General features: G+C 38.8%; 2 protein-coding genes across 2 annotated transcripts; one reads left to right on the top strand and one right to left on the bottom strand.

The window, feature by feature from the left end:
- Positions 1-13552: 13552 nt before the first annotated feature.
- On the bottom strand, positions 13553-16407 carry LOC145232453 (uncharacterized). The gene is made up of 2 exons (XM_080097077.1): positions 13977-16407; positions 13553-13681 (listed from the first exon to the last, which is right to left on the bottom strand). Exons 1-2 carry the CDS (start codon positions 14792-14794, stop codon positions 13588-13590), a joined length of 912 nt encoding a protein of 303 aa, XP_079953203.1. The 5' UTR covers positions 14795-16407; the 3' UTR covers positions 13553-13587.
- A 2449-nt stretch (positions 16408-18856) lies between these two features.
- LOC145232642 (uncharacterized) lies at positions 18857-20042 on the top strand. The gene is made up of 2 exons (XM_080097305.1): positions 18857-19668; positions 19868-20042. Exons 1-2 carry the CDS (start codon positions 18857-18859, stop codon positions 19950-19952), a joined length of 897 nt encoding a protein of 298 aa, XP_079953431.1. The 3' UTR covers positions 19953-20042.
- The last annotated feature ends 687 nt before the right edge of the window (positions 20043-20729 follow it).

The following is a 20729-nucleotide window of genomic DNA, read 5'->3' as shown; positions in this document are numbered from 1 at the left end:
TCTAACGTTAATTTTTTCCACACGCTAAGATGACAGCAAAAGCTGCTGACAAGGCAAAATACGTTCAATAACAAATGAAGGTCAGTTTGAACTGCTCCTGGCCGACTGCCAAATGTTTTTGCGTCACATCGAGGTTTGTTGAAAGTTAATTAAGAGAGTGTGGAGTCAAGAGAAATAAGGAGGAGCTCCAATGCTCTTGCTTTTCTTGCTTTAAAGCTTTAAACAAGAGTGAAATGGAGACTGGCTTCCTGTTTACAAAACTTGTCTAAAAATCTTAGTTCGCTGATTCTTCTTGTCTGGTTGAATTAAAAAATCGTTTAAAACACAATGATTTAACGATTATAACAATCGGTCAGTTGAAAAAGCAACCATTGTGTAAAAAGTATATTAAACACTTTGAAGTAACCCAACTTGGAGGATATCGTGGAATTTTGTAAAGGCAAAGGAAAAATGCGTTTAACCTAAATGATAAGCAGGTATACTAATGCTGGTTTAAATGAAACCCAGATTTCAATGTAAAACTATTTTAGCCACACACGGCTTAATTCAATAGCAAAACATTTTCTTGAAGGTTTCCATTCTTCAATCAGTTATTACATTTCAATCCATATCCGCAAGGTGGCACACCGCTCCATCTCTTTGCCTTATGATGCTTTGTGGATCTCAACGTATTCCCTGTGCCTAACACTTGTATACAACAGTTTGCGACAATCTGTAACTGATCTCTCGTTTACGTTTTGTAAAGCTAGATTCCCCTAAAACAGAGAAAAGTTATAGCCTTTGTTTATTATTTCCAAGTTCGGATTCAAACTGGCATAGTTTCGATGTCTGCAATACAATCACTGTTGTGACAAGGTCAGGTCAAGGTCGTTGATCTAAAGTCTGGACAATAAAATAAAAATCCACTTCTACTGAAATGTATGCACATATACTAACGAATGCTAAACCACACAACGACTTGTTTCCGTCTCAACTGGAAACAGACAATCACTGTTTGTTAAAGATGCTTTGTGAGGAAACAAACCAGCAAGTGTTGTCAGTTTTTTCACATAGAAATATATGCCGCAAATTGTAATGTTTTCATTGTTAACAAATAACCAAGTTCAAGACCAAATTAGTTCAATTTGATTTTTTTACAGTATTTACTTTCATTGCCCCGGCGACCACTTCCGGTAAATATGATTGTGGCAAACTCTTGGCCCATATGCCGTAAATATCAATATTAAAACATTTATTTCGTTTATTTTTGATCGCAATGTTTTAACTTTGGCCGCTAAGTGGTGCTCGTGCTACGATGGCGTTTTTTCGTTTTGTGTTGTTCCTGCCGATCGAGAAACTGCTACCACCAACGTTTGATTTAACTTAAATGGACGGGCATCGTACAATCAGTAACCACTGTTGCCATCAGCAAAGTGACGTCAAACAACGACCTTGATAGCAGAATACAACTTAAGGCTTCCTTGCATTATGATGTGTTACACTTTTTCGCTTGTTAAAAAAATAGCGACACAAATGCACTAAAACAATCACCAAGCCGGAAATAGCTGCACAACGTTTAAAACGGTATTGAGCGCAAAAAAGTGAAGGTCACAATTGGTGTATTACGGCTAAACGCGCTGCAGCTACACCGTACTTGATGAGACTGCCCCTGTGTTTTACCGAATCTCGCAGCTGAGTGAGGTTTTATTGTCAAGTCCGGTGCAATTTCTTCTTTATGTAAATACAAGTTACGCCAGGGTTCGAAAAATCGGTTAAACTCCAGGTGTCATTACTATAAACATGACGAAACGCTTTCGTATTTTCTCCTAGTGTAAAAAAAAACGCTGAGACAAACAGCCTGTCGCTTTCCTCCGAGCTGGAAATCCCAGTCGAACTTCATCCAAGGCCTATCTCGATAGGTTTATCACAGTTTAACATTAGAAAAGCGCAGGTATAGGCTATGTACGGATAATGCGAGTGTATTCTCAGAAAATCATGTAAGAACTTCACCTTAGCATTATGCATAATCAGATGTAAACGTTCCGTACATAACAACCCTATATTACTATGATTATCACCAGAAAATCGTACGTGACACAAACATGAACGAATCGGGACAATTTTCCGCCTGGGCTGAAACATTACACAGCTACGAACTGTAGTGAACTGTAGCGTCCTTCACCAGGAAGATTCTTGTCAGTTTGGTGTAATCAAAGGTGAAACCAAACCATGTGCTTTAGATTTTCTTTTTGTTTTTTCACATCACACATGAAAAAGCTACAAGAGTTAAAATTAAAAAAACTACTGGAGCATGTTATATAGTCAATCATATTATACAAAAAGTTAAGTCATGCGCTTGTTTGAACTCAATTTTCATCTCACAACGTAATTACCTTTAACTTATGTTACTGTTAACAAAATGAAATTCTGCCACAAATCAATTTGAATTTACAGTCATTTGCTGGTAGAAACAAATATAGAAAAACAAACATTCACTACAGATTTTGCCATTAAAGGTTTAAGGCAAAAAATATTTTGATTTCTTCAATCTTTCCTGTAACAGTTGTGTGGGGTAAGTCATCCTTGTCTCCGAGATAACTAAACAACAAAATAAATTGATTATTTTTAGTTTTTGCAAATCAGCTCGGTATCATGTAAGCTAAGTTCAATTAAAATAATTCGACAATACCATAAACCTGCTTTTTGTAATTTTTGACATAAATTTTAGACACATAAAATGTATAATGATGAAAACGTGCCTTTTTATCGCAAGCTAAACTTTTATACTCACGTTTTGATTATAGCTTTTGCCTCATTGAGTCGTAGTTTGTGTTTGGGAACAAATTCGATGTTACCAAGCGAATCCTGACTGGCTTCGTTTTTTTTACGTGACCCGAAAACCAACTCCAAACGACTTGTCTGACCCATTTCAATCGCAATTTTGATGCAAGCAGCAGTAGGAATGTGCTTAATGTCTTCGTGGTTCAAATGAAACGGCATTTTGGGTTTCGCCATCTCTAATGCCAAGCCATAAAGAAAATGGCGTTCAACTAGATCCATTTTACTGAATGTGGTGCACCATAGTTTAGGAAAAGTTTCTGCAAATTCCCTGCGTTTTGTTTCAAGATCAGCTGGCTCGTATCCTGGTGTCCCAAGATTCCTCCAAACTTTACACATCCTGTCCGAAAATATAACGTCCCAATGTATTGTTTCATTCTCATTTTCCTGCGGTGCGTCAAAAAGTTCTACCCGGCCCTTTGTAAACACAACAATCGCTGCATCAGGCTTGTCGATGTCTTCCACCGTCAACCCGATACACATGCCAGGTTTGTAAAATTCCTCTCTGCTAAAAACCGAAATAATTTGCCGAACAAGTAAGTTTCCATTTGAACCAGAAACATCCAGCGATTTGTAAGTGAGCTTGGAAAACGTTAGTTTTATTTTCTTCTTCTGCACAATTTTTTCAATTCTTTTCTTAATTTTTTTCTCCAACTGTCCACCTAACTTTTGCATTTCCCACAACTCAGGCACAACTTCATCGTTTGTCGTTATTACGTCACAAAACTGCTCAACGGCGTCGTCAATACTACACGTCATGGCTGTCAGTTTACGTCTTGTTGGGAAGTAATCCAGATACGAACTGTGCTTTTTATTGAAGGTCCCGGTTTACTTGTACAAACAGATTGAGCCACACTGTCGAAAAGGAGAATCCCCCGTTAGCTCACTTTTGTTTCCCCTATGCGAGTTAAACCTGATCACGATATACGTCACAATAGGACGCGCGTGGATTCTACGTTGACACAGTGGGGGTCAATACTTAATTATCATCACTGGTTAGGTTTGCGTTACTTGTCCATTTTCGGCTTCAATAATGATTAAATATTGCAACAACTTCTAACTTAGTGTGAACAAAGTTTACAACCAACATGTCCCTGACGCGTCCAGCAACGTGATATGTTATGGATAAACGATATTTCACTGATCAAATTCCCACCCATGCCCTTTGTTCTGGTGTTACGCCACGGCTTCAGTAATAGATAAAGAGTAAAGATGAATGTGTTGCGTCATGTGTAAGCGATTTGATTTACGTTGCTGAGGTGGCCCGCAACACTTTATAATAAATATCGACCAAGAGTTAATATTAACTTAGCGTCATAAAGATCATGTAAGAATAATTGACGAAGTATTTGACAGTGCTTTCTAATCAGAATTAGTCAACAAATGTTGTTTAACGATATATATTTCACCGATAAGGGCATCATCAGTCGTTCTTATTCAAACAGAATCAAACTAAATGTCATAAAGATCATAATCGTTTATTACCAAATTAGTTTTGAAATATAGCAACATAATTGTATTATGTTAAACACAAACATAAAGTAAGCGCACACGATATACGATGTTATTCCATTGGCAAGTTGCCGCTAGTTTTCCAAGGCAAAAAACTGCTTCACTTCTTCAACCTTCGCTGTAACGTTCTCATGTGAAAAGGTTTCCCCATCTTTGTCTCCGAGAAACCTAAACATGAAATAATTTGGTTACTACCAACGACATCGTTATCGCTTCAAACCGTTTTGTTTTGTTACTGGTTATTTGCACCGAATATGTTTGTAAATAATTAACCGAATATCCGCTAAACGCGTTCATATTTTGGCACTAACTTTCGATAATGTCCGGATATAAAAAAATGAGCAAAAATTAGCCAGACTGGTTTGTAAAAAAAAGTTTTGAGGACGCCATAACTTATTAAGATAGTCACACTAATTTCTAAACTAACGATTTGTTAACGAAAGTAATGAACTAACACGTTAAGTGTTTTGCCAAAATTTACATTTAGCCTCTAAAAGATATATACTTCTCTGTCTCAGTTCGAACGGGTAAACTTACATTCTGATGAAAGCTTTTGCTTCACGAAGCCGCCGTTTGTGCTATATTCAGAATAAATTCAGATGCGTGAACTACATCTTGACCAACTTTACTTTGTGCCTGCTGTCTGACTCGCTTTGTACGCGCCCCAAACACATTCTCCAAACGACTTGTCTGTCCGGCTTCAATTGCGATTTTGATGCACGCAGCAGTAGGAATGTGCTTGTATGTATCGTGATCCACATGAGACTTCAATTTGGGTTTTGCCATTTCTGTTGCCAAGCCAAAGAAAATGTAGCGATAAAGTGGGTCAATTTCCCCGAATGGAGAGTTCCAATCTTTGGAAAAAGTTTCTGCAAAATCTTTGCGTCTTGTTTCAAGGTCGTTTGACTCATATTCTGTTTTTCCTTTTTCCCTCCACACATCACACATGCTGTCTGCAAATATTTTATCCCACATTGCTCTTTGATGCTCAGTTTTCTTCGGTGCGGTAAAGGTTTCAGGTCGGCCTTCATTGAACACGACAATCACTGCATCCGGTTCGTTATCCACCATCAATACGATACACATGCCAGGTTCGTACATTTTTTGTCGCTAAAAATAGCAATGATTTGCCGAACGAGCAAGTTTCCGTTCATACCAGAAACCGCGAACGATTTGTAAGTTGGCTTGCAAAATGCTATTTGTTTCTTTCGTTTTCCCTTAGGATTCGAATTCTGTCCATAATTTTGTCCTCCAAAGCTCCCCCCAACTTATCCATATCCCACAACTCAGGAATTACGATATCGTTCATCGATATTACGTCACAAAACTTCTCGGCAGCGTCATCAATGCTACACGTCATGATTGTCAGTTCATGACCTGTTCGCGGCAAATCTGGTGCAAATGCGGCTTTTTATTTGAAGTCATAGTCAAGATGAACATGGCCCAACAGTATATTGTGCCATACAGGGTCACGCCCCCTTTGGCTGACTTTCCCTTTCCGTCTCGCGAAAACCCTAACTTCCGCAATTTGCCTTTTAAGAATTCGTTCTGGAGCACGTCCAACCAATACCGCGAAAACATTACAAAGCAGCGTTTGAGCTTTTTTTAGATGCAGAATCTATTTAGATGTTGTGGGTGAGTCCATCTATAAATGTTTCTGGGCGCGTCAAAGTTCAATGTCACGGCTGATTGAAAGACAATATTTCTCACACAAGTCTGTAACTGCAGTTTTTGAAACCCTTGCACCATCGAACTTGTACTTTCGGGTTCGGGCTCCAATTTCAGGACCGTTTACAACTCTACTTAAGACTCATACGGTTGGGGGTAAATAGGCCAGATTGTTACTATGCGGCCTGCTCCTCTGCACAATGTCGACCTGTGCAAAGTTGAGCGAAAATGCAAATGCCGGTGCGAAGACGATTGAGCTTGACCCAGGTAGGTCTAGGTTTCTAGGGAAATGCTTTCCAGGTGGTGATCATGCGCTGTCGACACTAAAGAGCGCATGGAGTCGGGAAGTACTTCTCGCCACAATCGATACATCGTGTATTATAAAATCACGTTTAAAAATACAACAATCAAACAGTGGTAAAAGCAAATACAGAACAAGTGCATACGATGTAAAAGGTTGCTATCAGTTTTCCAAAGCGAAGAAGTTTTTCATTTCCTTAAACTTCGCTGTGACGTTCGCCCGAGAAAAGTCATCTTTGTTTCCAAGATACCTGAAAATCAAATCATTTGATTGCTTTACAATTGCTTCCCAGCAACTCGGCATTGTGTTACAAATGTTATGTTCTATATAGGCTATTTGGAAATTAGAACTGAACAAGTTTACCGATTATTTAAATTTATCGTCAAATATATATTTTCTTTATGAGTATAATATCTTCACAGAACTCGAACCAATAAACAAAGCTTGTTGAGCTAACTTCATACTTCTGAAATGTTGAGAAAACTTAACGCATCAGGTCTTTGTGTCTCAAACCGAATGTTTTGACTCACGTTTTGATCATAGACTTTGCTTCACTGAGTCGCTGTTCGTATTTCAAAATCAAATCGTTGCTGTCAACTAAATCCAGGCCAGTTTCGCTTTTCGCTGGTCCATCCTGCACTCGTCGCGAACCAAAAATCCATTCCAAACGACCAGTTTGACCAGTTTCGTGCGCAATTTTAATGCAAGCGGCAGCAGGAATATGCTGGTAGCGACGATCCCAAAAAAACGGCATCTTCGGTTTTGCCATTTCGAGAGCCAAGGCATAGTTTTTGCTGTAGTACGCTCAGAGCTGTAAGCGAAGCCGAACTTGACCCGGGTCTAAATTTTTTCTTCAAATTAATCCCGATCTAGAGCTAGCTGCAACTTAACAAAAATACGACACAGGTGTAGCTAAGTATAAAGTCAGGTCCGATTCAAGCCCGTTTTATTCAAGCCGTTCCCGAACCTGGCCTGAAAAGCTCGGCCGACGTACATCATCTATTAGTGCGCAGCCGCTAGTTGGTGCTACATGTTGTTACGCCGGCAATTGTTTTTTTGTTTTGTTTTCGGGGCGGAACTTGGCCGAATGTCCTGGCGCGCCTGACCCACATACATAAAAAAACTTTGATCGGGATTCGTCCCCGGAAGCGTCGAACCCATTGAAAAAAAGTTCTCTTATTTTTAAGAAAGGAAGTTCAATTTAAGAAACGCCATAACTGATATATGCAGGCAAATAACGCTATATTTAAATAACACCTTGTCCAACTTTGTTTTGCTGAATTCTTTTACTCCTTGAAAAATTACATTTACAATTACATTCATACAGCACATAGCGAAATTTCCTTCAGAAACTTATGCGACCCGGCTATTCGTTAATATTCAGGACACTTGTATCACGCTTATTGGATTAAATACACCTAAAGTTATAACTGGGACCAGCCCTGAAGCGTAAATGCAGACCAGCGATCACGGCACAATCATATCGCAATCACGGTACGCCTTGTAGCGAGGTGTTTATTCGAGGTGCATCGTAATAGGACAACACAATGTGCGAATACGACGCATAAAACGAGAGTCAGAGAAAGAAGGCAATCTGTCCAGTTCGCTGTAGTATGGAAGCACACGACAACGGTCGTGAGAGAGGCCGCTACAGTCTGGCCTTTTGGCGTTAACGCCTTCAACAGGTGTGGTGTACTATGTTGCTTAGTACAGCCCTATTAGCATATAACATAACTTAATGGTGCTGTTTTAAAATGAAACTTTGCGGGTTGTGTGACAAAATAAATTGAATTATAACATCATAATCATATATGTGATAAACACAAACATGTAACAAGTGCACACTATATACAGTGTTGTCCTAGTTTTCTAAAGTTGAAACTAGTTTTCTAAGGCGAAAAACTTCTTTATTTCTTCAACCTTTGCTGAAACGTCTTCATGTGGAAAGTTTTCTCCGTCTTTGTCTCCCAGATACATAAACATAAAATAGTTTCATTACTACCAACGACATCGTCATCGCTTGAGTACGTTTTGTTTTGTTACTGGTTGTTTGCACCCAACATGTTTGCATATAATTAACCGAATATCCGCTAAATGTCGTTCACATTTTGCCACTTAACTTTTGATAACATCCGGATATAAAAAAATGAGCAAAAATTAGCCAGACTAGTTTGTAAAAAAAGTTTTGAGAACGCCATAACTTATTAAGATAGTCACACTAATTTCTAAAACAAACGATTTGTTAACGAACGTAATAAACTAACACGTTGAGTGGTTTTGCCAAAATTAACATTCCACATCTGAAAGAGATATACTTCTCTATCTCAGTTTGAACGTGTAAACTCACATTCTGATCAAGGCTTTTGCTTCACGAAGCCGCCGTTCGTGCTTTGGAACTAATTCAGATGCGTGAACTACATCTTGACCAACTTCACTTTGTGCCTGCTGTCTGACTCGCTTTGTACGCGCCCCAAACACATTCTCCAAACGACCTGTCTGTCCGGTTTCAATTGCGATTTTGATGCACGCAGCAGTAGGAATATGCTTGTAGACATCGTGATCCACATGAGACTTCAATTTGGGTTTTGCCATTTCTGTTGCCAAGCCAAAGAAAATGTGGCGATAAAGTGGATCAATTTCACCGAATAGTGAGTTCCAAAGTATGGAAAAATGTTCTGCAAAATCTCTGCGTTTTGTTTCAAGGTCATTTGGTTCATATTCTGTTCTTCCTTTTTCTTTCCAAACCTCACACCTGCTATCTGAAAATAGTTTGTCCCACAATGCTCTTTGATGATCAGTTTTCTTCGGCACTGTAAAGGTTTCAGGTCGACATTCTTTAACCACGACAATCGCTGCATCCGGTTCGTTATCCACCGTCAACACGATACACATGCCAGGTTTGTAAATTTCCCTATTTGCAAAAACAGCGATGATTTGTCGAACTAGTAAGTTTCCGTTCGTACCAGAAACATCCAGCGATTTGTAAGTGAGCTTTGAAAACGTTAGTTTTATTTTCATCTCCTGCACAATTTCTTCAATTCTTTTTCTAATTTTTTCCTCCAACCCTCCCCCTAACTTGTTCATATCCCGCAACTTAGACACAACCTCATCATTTGTCGTTATTACGTCACAAAACTGTTCAACGGCGTCATCAATACTACACGTCATATCTGTCAGTTAAAGTCTTCTTGGGAAGCGAGCCGAAAACAAATCCACTTCATATTGAATTTTCCAGTTCATATACACAAGCAGATTGCGCCATATCATTGAAAGGGGGCATGTCCCGTTTGCAGACTTTCGTTTCCCCTTCGCGTGATAAACCTAAACGCGCTACGTCACAAAGGGGTTTTGAGTTCTACGTTGACACAGTGAGGTCATTACTATCAATTTTATATCACTGGTTAGGTTTGCGTTAGTTGTCCATTTTCGGCTCTAATATTGCAGCAACTTCTAGTGTGAAAAATGTTTACAACCAACATGTCCTTGACGCGTCCAGCAACGTTGTATGTTATGGATAAATGTAAGACGATATTTCACTGATCAAATTCTCACCCATGCCCTTTGTTCTGGTGTTACACATCGGCTTCGGTAAATGAATAAAAAGGAATGTGTTACGTCATATGTAAGGGATTCGATTTACGTTACTGTGGTTTCGCGCAATACAATCAAGTAAATATCCACCAAATAGTTAATTCTTAACTGAGCGTCATAAACTTTTCAAAAGTTCGATATCTTGGTAACAATCCAACATTATATTTCTGTACAAGGCGTGGGAATATTTCGTTGTTTTTTACGGTTTCATTTGGCTTTCTTGGCGGCTTTCATAGTTTTGCTGTAGTACGCTCAGAGCTGTAAGCAAAGCCGCACTTGACCCGGGTCCAATTGCTTTCTTCAAATTAAGCCAGATCTAGAGCTAGCTGCAACTTAACAAAATTAAGACACAGGTGTAGCTAAGTATAAAGTCAGATCCGATTCAAGCCCGTTTTATTCAAGCCGTTCCCGAAACCGGCCTGAAAAGCCCGGCCGACGTACATCATCTATTAGTGCGCTGCCGCTAGTTAGTGCTACATGGTGTTACGCCGGCAATTGTTTTTTTGTTTTGTTTTCGGGGCAGGAACTTGGCCGAATGTTCCGGCGCGCCTGACCCACATACATAAAAAAAAATTTGATCGGGATTCGTCCCCGGAAGCGTCGAACCCATTGAAAAAAATTTCTCTTATTTTTAAGAAAAGAAGTTCAATTTGAGAAACGCCATAACTTATATATGCAGGCAAATAACGCTATGTTTAAATAACACCTTGTCCAACTTTGTTTTGCTGAATTCTTTTACTCCTTGAAAAATTACATTTACAATTACAATAATACAGCACATAACGAAATTTCCTTCAGAAACTTATGCGACACGGCTTGTCGTTAATATCCAGGACACTTGTATCACGCTTATTAGATTACATACACCTAAAGTTATAACTGGGACCAGCCCTGAAGCGTAAATGCAGACCAGCGATCATGGCACAATGATAGCGAAATCACGGTACGCCTTGTAGCGAGGTGTTTATTCAAGGTGCATCGTAATAGAACAACACAATGAGCGAATACGCCGCATAAGACGAGAGTTAGAGAAAGAAGGCAATCTGTCCGGTTCGCTGTAGTATGAAGGCACACGACAACGGTAGTGAGAGAGGCCGCTACAGCCTGGTCTTTAGGCGTTAACGCCTTTAACAGGTGTGGTGTACTATGTTGCTTAGTACAGCCCTATAAGCATATAACATAACTTAAGGTGCTGTTTTAAAATGAAACTTTGCGGGTTGTGTGACAAAACACATTTGTGATCAATAGATCGTTTATTACAAAATAAAATTGAATTATAACATCATAATCATATATGTGACAAACACAAACATGTAACAAGTGCACACTATATACAGTGTTGTCCATTGGCAAGTTGAAACTAGTTTTCTAAGGCGAAAAACTTCTTTATTTCTTCAACTTTTGCTGTAACGTTGTCCTGTGGAAAGTTTTCTCCATCTTTGTCTCCCAGATACCTAAACATAAATTTATTTTTCATTACATCCTTCTAAACAGCTATATATAGCGTCTATATACGTTTCGTTTACCTTTCGGAAATGTAAACTCCACTGTTTTAGGTAAAATGGCTTGTTTTAACCCAAATTATTCGATGATTTAAATTTACAACAAATATTTGAAGTTATCCAATAAAAAAGTCGATTTTTTAACGTTGTGTTAGACCAAGGGTTCTTAACCAGGGGTACAGGTTCCCCTTGGGGACACAAAGCACCAAAGCAGGGGGTACGACAGTCGGTGTGAAATTATACATTATTTAGGCATATTTGTGAAGAATGCGTAACAGATTACTTTGTTATGTGTAGTTGATTTGAATTGACTGATTGTTGGTGTTGAACTTACAAGACTATTTTAATGCATGCATTCAACATGTAAGTTATAAATACACTGAGTTTAATTCGCATTACTGTTTACTTCCATCGGCCATTGTAGACAGGGGGTACGAGAAAATGTCATGAAAGCTCAAGGGGTACAAGCACTAAAAAGGTTAAGAAACACTGTGTTAGACGAACGCTGCTACTCACATTCTGATCATGGCTTTCGCCTGATTGAGCCGCCTTTCGTGTTTTGGAACGCATTCGGTGTTGTCAACTTCATCTTGACCAGCAGCAATTCTTGCCTGTGGGTTTGGGGGTTTACGCGCCCCAAACACTGTCTCTAACTGACCTGTCTGACCAGTTTCCATTGCGATCTTAATACAAGCAGCAGAAGGAATGTGTTTAATGCCATCGTGATCCAAATGAAATGACATTTTGGGTTTTGCCATCTCGAATGCCAATCCGTAAAGAAAATGGCGTTCAACTGGATCTATTCTCGCAAATGGTAATTTCCAAATTTTGGGAAAATTTTCAACAAATTCTCTTCGTTTAGTTTCAAGATCAGTCAGCTCAAAACCTGGTATCCCATTGTTCCGCCAAACTTCAGACAACCTGTCAGAAAAAATGTGGTCCCAGCGGACGGTATTACATTTCGGGTTTCCCTGCGTTGTTATAACTTCTGACCGCCCAGCTCTGAAAACGACAATCGCCCCATCAGGTTTGTGATCCACCATCAATACAACACACATGCCAGGCTTGTAAATTTCACTTTTGCTCAAAACTGAAATAATTTGCCGAACAAACAAGTTTCCGTTTGAACCAGAAACCTCCAACGATTTGTAAGTTGGTTTTGCAAACGTTATTTGCCCGTGTTTTTCCTTTTTCAGAACTCGAATTCTTCTCATAATTTTTCTTTCCAACGCTCCACCTAACATTTCCATGTCCTTCAATTCTGTTATAACGTCATCGGTTGTCCATGTTACGTCACAAAACTGCTCGGTAGCGTCATCGATACTACACGTCATGTCTGGCACTTCACAGGTTGTCCGCAGATAATTTCATAACATACAAGTGAAGATTTTAAAAAAGTCGCAGTCCTTTTCAACATGATTGAAAAAAACATTTCACAATACAATTAAAACGGTAAATCCCCCTTCTGGTGACTTGACTCTCTATTTCAAAGTACTTTGTCACAATGCTGTCACTCATCAAATTACTCTTCTCCTGTTACATATTGGATGTTCCAAAACAGGTTTTGAAAGGTATTGTTTGACGTTGCGCCATCACAGTAACGCAATATAGTCGTGACAGTTGGAAAACAAACTGGTTTTTGTGAATGTTGTGAGCAATCAATTTTTATATAAAATATAAAAATATAAAGCAAGAATAAAGTTATTTATGTTCACGTTTTGTTGACAAACTTTCGTTCACCATTGCATTGCCTACTTTGAGCAAAAACACTTATTTGAGGGCGTTTATTAAACACATTGCGGAAGCACAATATATAGTGGAGCGGACAAACCACAGAGAAGAAGTCAGAACCTCCATAATAGAACTCTCACAAACATTATAAATTTATCTGCAAAGTTCCATTTATCCAATTATGTAACGCCACGATAACCCAAACAGGTGATGCAATAATAACGCGAACTTGTGACGTCACATAACCTAAAAAAGTGACGTCATAATACCTCCAACTTGTAACGCAAAAAATCTTTGGACGCTATTATTAATAGGTGTGAATATTCTGTGTTCTGTTTATAAAAAAAATATGCCACGTTCGGAGCAAAACACATTTCAAATCAACGTAAGATTTATTATAAAATTTGATTTTTATTTACGATCTGTGATGAACACAAACACAGAAGAAATGCACACGTGTTTTCACTAATTTTCTAAGGCGAAAAACTTCTTCATTTCTTCAACCTTCGCTGTAACGTTCTCCTGTGGAAAGTTTTCCCCATCTTTGTCTCCAAGATACCTGAACATGAAATATTTTAATCACTATCAACGACATCGTTATCGCTTCAATACGTCTTGTTTTGTTACTGGTTCTTTGCACCAAACATGTTTGTAAATTAATTCTAAATGGTTGACGTTTCAATTTGCCACACAACTTTCAATACCGACAGGATTTAAAAAATCACAACTGTAGGCAGTTTGCGAACATAAACCAATTAAATTCAGTAATACGCGTTACTTTTTTGAAAAATTTACCCGAAATATTGATCAGCATTACAAGAGATATTTGCCTTAAACTGAGCAACTTCACTCACATTTTACTCATGGCTTTCGCCTCGTTGAGTCTCCATTCGTGTTTTGGAATAGATTTTATGTTGTCAACTGCATCTTGACTAGCTTCGCCCTGTGCTTGTTTGGTTGGGCCTTTACGCGCCCCAAAAACATTCTCCAAACGACCGGTTTGCCCGATTTCAATCGCAATTTTGATACAAGCAGCAGTGGGAATGTGCTTGTATGTATCGTGATCCAAATGAAACGGCATTTTGGGTTTTGCTATTTCGGAAACCAATGCATAGAAAACATGACGATAAAGTGGGTCAATTTTCCCGAATGGTAAGTTCCAAAGTTTAAAAAAAGTTTCTGCGAAATCTTTGCGTTTTGTTTCAAGGTTAACTGAGTCAAACCCTGCTATATCGTTTTCCCTCCACACATCACACATGCTATCTGAGAACATTTTGTCCCACAATGCCCTTTCTTGCTCAGTTTTCTTCGGTGCGGTGAAGGTTTCAGGTCGACCTTCTTTAAACACAACAATCGCTGCATCTGGCTCGTTATCCACCGTCAACACGATGCACATGCCAGGTTTGTAGATTTCTTTGTCGCTAAAAACAGCAATAATTTGCCGAATAAGCATGTTTCCGTTCGAACCAGAAACCTCAAACGTTTTGTAAGTTGGCTTGGAAAATGTTATTTGTTTCTTTTTCTTTTCCCTCAGAAATCGAATTCTGTCCAAAATTTTGTCCTCCAGCCTTCCCCCTAACTTGTCCATATCCCACAACTCAGGAATTACGTCATTGTTTGTCGTTATTACGTCACAAAACTGCTCTGCAGCGTCATCAATACTACACGTCATGACTGGCAATTCACGAGTTATTCGCAGAAAGCCCTTTCAAAATTGATGCTTTGATTTCATAAGTCCCAGTCCTTTTAAACATGGTTTAGAATGAGATTTCACAATAGAGTTAAAAGGTGAATTCCCCTTTCGGTGACTTGACTCTCTATTTCAAAGTAGCCTAATTTGTCGCAATGCTGTCACTAAACACAATACCGTTCTCCTGTTACATATTGGATGTTTCAAACAGGTTTTGAAGGTATTGTTTACCATTGCGCCACCACAGTAACGCAATATAGTCGTGACAGTTGAAACAAACTTGTTTTGGTGAATGCTGTAAACCAGTGGTTCCCAACCTTTTTCGTCCTGTGCACCCTTTAAATCGATATTCAAATCTAATTTTCCCCTACAAATTTAGTTTGCTAAAATATCGTTTACATTAGAAAAGAAATTAAACTCTCGATTATATAAGCTCTATAGCCTCAAATTTTTCCTCTTTGAACTATATATCATGAACTTTACTAAAAAAATGCACAGACAGCCAGTAAGAGATTAATATTCTAACACCAATTTCCCGCTACAAATTACAAAATTTCCCCCTAGTGGGGAATTCCCTCCTGGTTGGGAACCACTGCTGTAAACAATCAAAGCAAGGATAAAGGTATTTTCGTTCACGTTGGTCGAGAAACTGCTGTTCAACACAATACATTGCCTATCTCGAGTAATAAACATTTATTTTAGGACGTTTATTAAACACATTGTGGAAGCGCAATATAGTGGAGAGGACGAACCACAGTGAATAAGTTGGGACCTCCATAATAGAATTCTCACAAACATTTCAAATTGATCTCCCAAAGTTGGTTGGTGTACGAAAAACATCAATGCAAACGCGTTTTTTTATGTTTGGACCAACTAAAATTGTTATAATGTGCTACCAGACGTCATATTAATTCAAGTATGTGACGTCACATTACCTTGAGCTATGACGTCATAATACCGCAAACTTTTGACGTCAAAAAAACTCGAACTGGTTACATCACAAACCCGAACAAGAGTTGACGTCAAACAATTTCTTTTTAGCAGCGCTGCTGTAGAGTCTAGTATTTTACCAGCGGGCCAAGCAACACTTAGAAAGTGACACCAGCAAATTGACGAAAACTCGTTGTGTCCAAGAAAACCAAGTTCCAGTAGTTTCGCAAAACATGATACTATTTCTACAACACTGAATTTATAGACAAGCAACGTTTAGGCTTGTCACCATAAACGTCTTCTACGTTTCAAGGCAAAAATGTTAATACTACAATTTTGTAGTGACAAGCCGTACCGAGTGTCCTTTGTATGCCATAAACCGGTAACTTTGTTAAAGAAAAAGTCACTGGTTGCAAAACGATGGGCAATACCGCCGATAGGAAAAGCTGTTTTATTGTTTTAGACTTGACTAAATAGGTTTGTGTTGAGCTTGCAGACAAATTGAGACCCAAAAAGTTGAAATATAAAAATTTCATTTTTAGACTAACGGATAGTTGGGGATTTGAATCATCAACTTGCTTGGAAAGAAATTTTTAAGGTCTATAATTCTAGATTAATAGATACGAAGCATAAATATAATCGTTTAAGTAAATAAAACAAATATTCGGTCGGCACTGTAAAGGTTTCAGGTCGACCTTCTTTCACCACGACAATTGCTGCATCCGGTTCGTTATCCACCGTCAACACGATACACATGCCAGGTTTGTAATTTTTTTTGTCGCTAAAAACAGATGATTTGCCGAACTAGTAAGTTTCCGTTCGTACCAGAAACATCCAGCGATTTGTAAGTGAGCTTGGAAAACGTTAGTTTTATTTTCTTCTCCTGCACAATTTCTTCAATTCTTTTTCTAATTTTTTTCTCCAACCCTCCCCCTAACTTGTCCATGTCCCACAACTCAGGCACAGCGTCATCGTTTGTCGTTATTACGTCACAGAGCTGCTCGACAACGTCATCAATGCCACACATCATTTCTGTCAGTTCACAACTTCTACGCAGCAAATCTGGTGCAAATGCGGGGTTCTTATTTAAAGTCATAGTTCAGCAGATAAACATAGCCCAGCAGTAAACTGCGTCTTACAGGGTCACGCCCCCTTTGGCTGAATTTCCCTTTGCGTCTCGCAAAAGCCCCAGCTTCCGCATTTTGCCTTTAAAAGCATTCGTTTAGGTTCACGTCCAACCAATACCGCGAAAACAACACAAAGAAGCGTTTGAGCTTTTTTTAGATGCAGAATATATTTAGATGTTGTGTGTGTGACGACAGAAGTCCATCTATAAATGTTTCTGGGCGCGTCAAAGTTCAATGTCATGGCTGATTGAAAGACAATATTTCACACACAGGTCTGTAACTGAATTTTTTTGGAAACCCTTGTACCATCGGAATGATGTAATAACATCACCAGCTAATAGTTATCAAAAGTTTTTGTAAGTACGTGAGACGACTAGGTTATTTCAACAACCAACATCGTTGTGGCATGTCACGACATTAGCAACACCGAGTCAACAAACATATGTATGCTCATTACGTTGCATGAAGTATAATCAACACCAGTTTGATTAAGATAAACATAATTTCATAACTGGGATCAGTCCTGAAGCGTCCATGCAGACAAGTGAACACGGCACACTCATTTCGAAATCACAGGACGGATTACTTCATACTTTCTGCTTCAAAATTATCCTAATGACTTTTATACTGCAAGCATAGCAGCATATAGTATAGAATCTTCCTGGGTGCGTTGAGTCGCTAAGGAAAATTGATATTACACGTTTTGTACTTTCAGTTCTGTAAACTGGGATTCTTCTTCGTATGAGCAGGATAGTTCAGAAGATCATCTATTTAAATTGATAGATTCGTCGACAGCTGTCCGACTTTAAAACCCATTCGGATGACGGTAAATGTTGCAGGATGTTATGATGTGTTCTGATCTTCTGTGTCAAGATATATGTGCATTGACGGGCGAAAAAAGAGATTAAGCTTGACACAGGAAAGTCCAGAAAATTGCATTCCAGCTAGTGTCGAGCTGAAGACGACACTAATGAGCGCTTGGAATCGGAAACTGCTTCCTCGCCACACAAGCTTCCATTTGTGACCTGCCCATCGAGACACACCGGTGCCATGCAGCTCATTAGATTCTTTTAGCAGCTCCAGTGAAATGAATGTTGTGATTTGTGTTGCCAGTGTCCTATGTTGTGAGAAGCCAGGAGGCTGTAAGGGACCATGTGTTCAGGTTTTTTGTAGTAAACAAGGCAGAAATAGTACAGCTTTTTGTACGAAGCTCGGTTGGCAGAATTCCTGCTAAAACTACAGATTTGTCGTTGATGTGGCTAGCGCAGGCATCTAGAGTCTAGACACGAAAAACAATATGGCGCCGCGAAACCAGACTTTGGCACAGTAGTCGGTAGAAGAGCGTACCATTAGTCTCTTTATTTTTTGGGCCTGTCAAGATCTATCTTATTAACACCATCCTAATAGCCCGTGTTTATATTTTTTAGGTATATGATTTCCACTAAATTTGAAATTTTCGTGAGAGTTCTGTAACGGAGGTCCCAACTTATTCACTGTGGTTCGCCCACTCCAATATATTGTGCTTCCACAATGTGTTTAATAAACGCCCTAAAATAAATTTTATTTTTGTTTTTTTGTTTTGTTTAAGATAGACAATGCAATGGTGAACGAAAGTTTCTCGACGAAAGATGAAAGCAAAACCCTTTATCCTTGCTTTGATTGTTCACAGCATTCACAAAAACAAGTTTATTTTTCCAACTGTCAGGACTATATTGCGTTACTTTGGTGGCGCAATGGTAAACAATGCCTTCAAAACATGTTCGAAATATCCAATATGTAACAGGAGAATAATAATTTATTGAGTGACAGCATTGTGACAAAGTACTTTGAAGTAGAGAGAGTCAAGTCGCCAGAAAAGGGATTCACCTTTTTAACTCTATTGTGAAATCTCATTCTTAACCATGTTTAAAAGGACTGGGACTTGTGAAACGAAAGCTTTACTTGCGAGTTATAAGATTATCTGCAGACAACCCGTAAAGTGCCAGTCATGACGTGTAGTATTGATGACGCTGCCGAGCAGTTTTGTGACGTAATAACGACGAACGATGACGTTGTAACAGAATTGAGGGACATGGACATGTTAGGCGGAGCGTTGGAAAGAAAAATTATGAGGAGAATTCGAGTTTTGAAAAAGGACCGGCAAATAACGTTTGCAAAACCCACTTACAAATCCTTGGAGGTTTCTGGTTCAAACGGAAACTTGTTTGTTCGGCAAATTATTTCAGTACTTAGCAAAAATGAAATTTACAAACCTGGCATAGGTATTGTATTGATGGTAGATCACAAGCCTGATGGGGCGATTGTTGTCTTTAAAGCGGGGCGGTCAGAAGTTATAACAACCCAGGGAAACCCGAGATGTAATACCGTACGCTGGGACCACATTTTTTCTGACAGGTTGTCTGAGGTTTGGAGAAACAATGGGACGTCAGGTTTCGAGCTGACTGATCTTGAAACAAAACGAAGAGAATTTGTTGAAAATTTTCCCAAAATTTGGAAATTATCATTTGCGAGAACCGATCTAGTTGATCGCCATTTTCTTTACGGCTTGGCATTCGAAATGGCGAAACCAAAAATGCCGTTTCATTTGGATCACCATGGCATCAAACGCATTCCCACTGCTGCTTGTATTAAGATCGCAATGGAAACTGGTCAGACAGGTCAGCTGGAGATGGTATTTGGGGCGCGCAAACCTCCAAACCCACAGGCAAGAAGCGAAGTTGGTCAAGATGTAGTTGACAACACTGAACATATCCCAAATCATGAACGGCGGCTTAATCAGGCGAAAGCCTTAATCAGAATGTGAGTAGAAGCATTGGTCTAACTCTAACCAAATATTGGTCCACTTTTTCAAATAATAACTTCAAATTTTGTTTGAATATCCTGTGATTTTCGTCGAATAATTTGGGTTAAAACTTTGGGTTAAAACAAGTCAATTTACTTTGATTTCTTTAATAGAACGCAGCTTGCTGTAAAATTTATAATTTTTTTTAACTTTAAGGTATCTGGGAGACAAAGATGGCGAAAACTTTCCACAGCAGAACGTTAGAGCCAAGGTTGAAGAAATAAAGAAGTTTTTCGCCTAGGAAAACTAACGATAACTTGTCAGTGGACAATATATTAAGTGTAGGCCTACTTATTGTACATTTGTTTTTGCCACTATATGTTTGTAAATTATCAACATTGCTTTGCGCCTTTTATGTTTTGGCAACAAGCTTAAAACTAATGGTTTTGTAGTTTACATTTTCCAATTATTTTTGATTGACGTTTTTACTACAAGTCGCATTTTATTTGATAATGATTGACCGGCAAACGAGATGCAAACCTGTACTTACTCTGTGCTTGTGTCTAAAACTTCTCAATGAGCAGGCCAACGACACAAAAGTTATCAAAAGAAATTAGTTTGCAACGTTAGTGTGATGGAATTGCTTTTATGACAAATAAGTATGAAATAACTTTAAAACGTTATCATGCAAGCCACATTTGTTCATCAAACCCGAAAACATAAGAGAATGTTTCCAGTACAAAATAACGAATATTCCGCTGCACGCTTTGACATCTCTGCGGGATCATCAGCGTGCCGCAGAATACAGTTGAAGAATCACTGGGTTAAGTATTAACTGATTGGCGGGTATTTACTTTAGAGTATTGCGCGAAAGCTCAACAACGTAAACCAAAAAGCTTACAAGTGGCGCGATACATTCCTCTTTAATCATTGATCGAAGCCAAAGTGTAACACGAGAACAAAGGGCATGATGGGGAATTTGATGGTTGAAATGTTGCTGAACGCGTCAAGGATATCTTGATTGTGAACTTGTCCAGACTTGAACCTGTCGCAACATGTAAGTTTCCTTTGAAGCCAA

This window comes from Phallusia mammillata, chromosome 6, assembly GCF_965637545.1.
Source record: "Phallusia mammillata chromosome 6, kaPhaMamm4.hap1.1, whole genome shotgun sequence".
Lineage (NCBI taxonomy): Eukaryota > Metazoa > Chordata > Ascidiacea > Phlebobranchia > Ascidiidae > Phallusia > Phallusia mammillata.
This window is presented reverse-complemented; position numbering and strand designations above follow the sequence as displayed.

Excerpts from the sequence above, each read along its gene's own strand:
- LOC145232453 (XM_080097077.1), bottom strand. The coding sequence starts at position 14,794 with ATGACGTGTAGTATTGATGACGCTGCAGAGCAGTTTTGTGACGTAATA. Across the intron at positions 13,682-13,976 it reads GCGAAAGCCATGAGTAAAAT|GTATCTTGGAGACAAAGATG; the intron begins GTGAGTGAAGTT and ends TTTCATGTTCAG.
- LOC145232642 (XM_080097305.1), top strand. The coding sequence starts at position 18,857 with ATGACGTGTAGTATTGATGACGCTGCCGAGCAGTTTTGTGACGTAATA. Across the intron at positions 19,669-19,867 it reads GCGAAAGCCTTAATCAGAAT|GTATCTGGGAGACAAAGATG; the intron begins GTGAGTAGAAGC and ends TTTAACTTTAAG.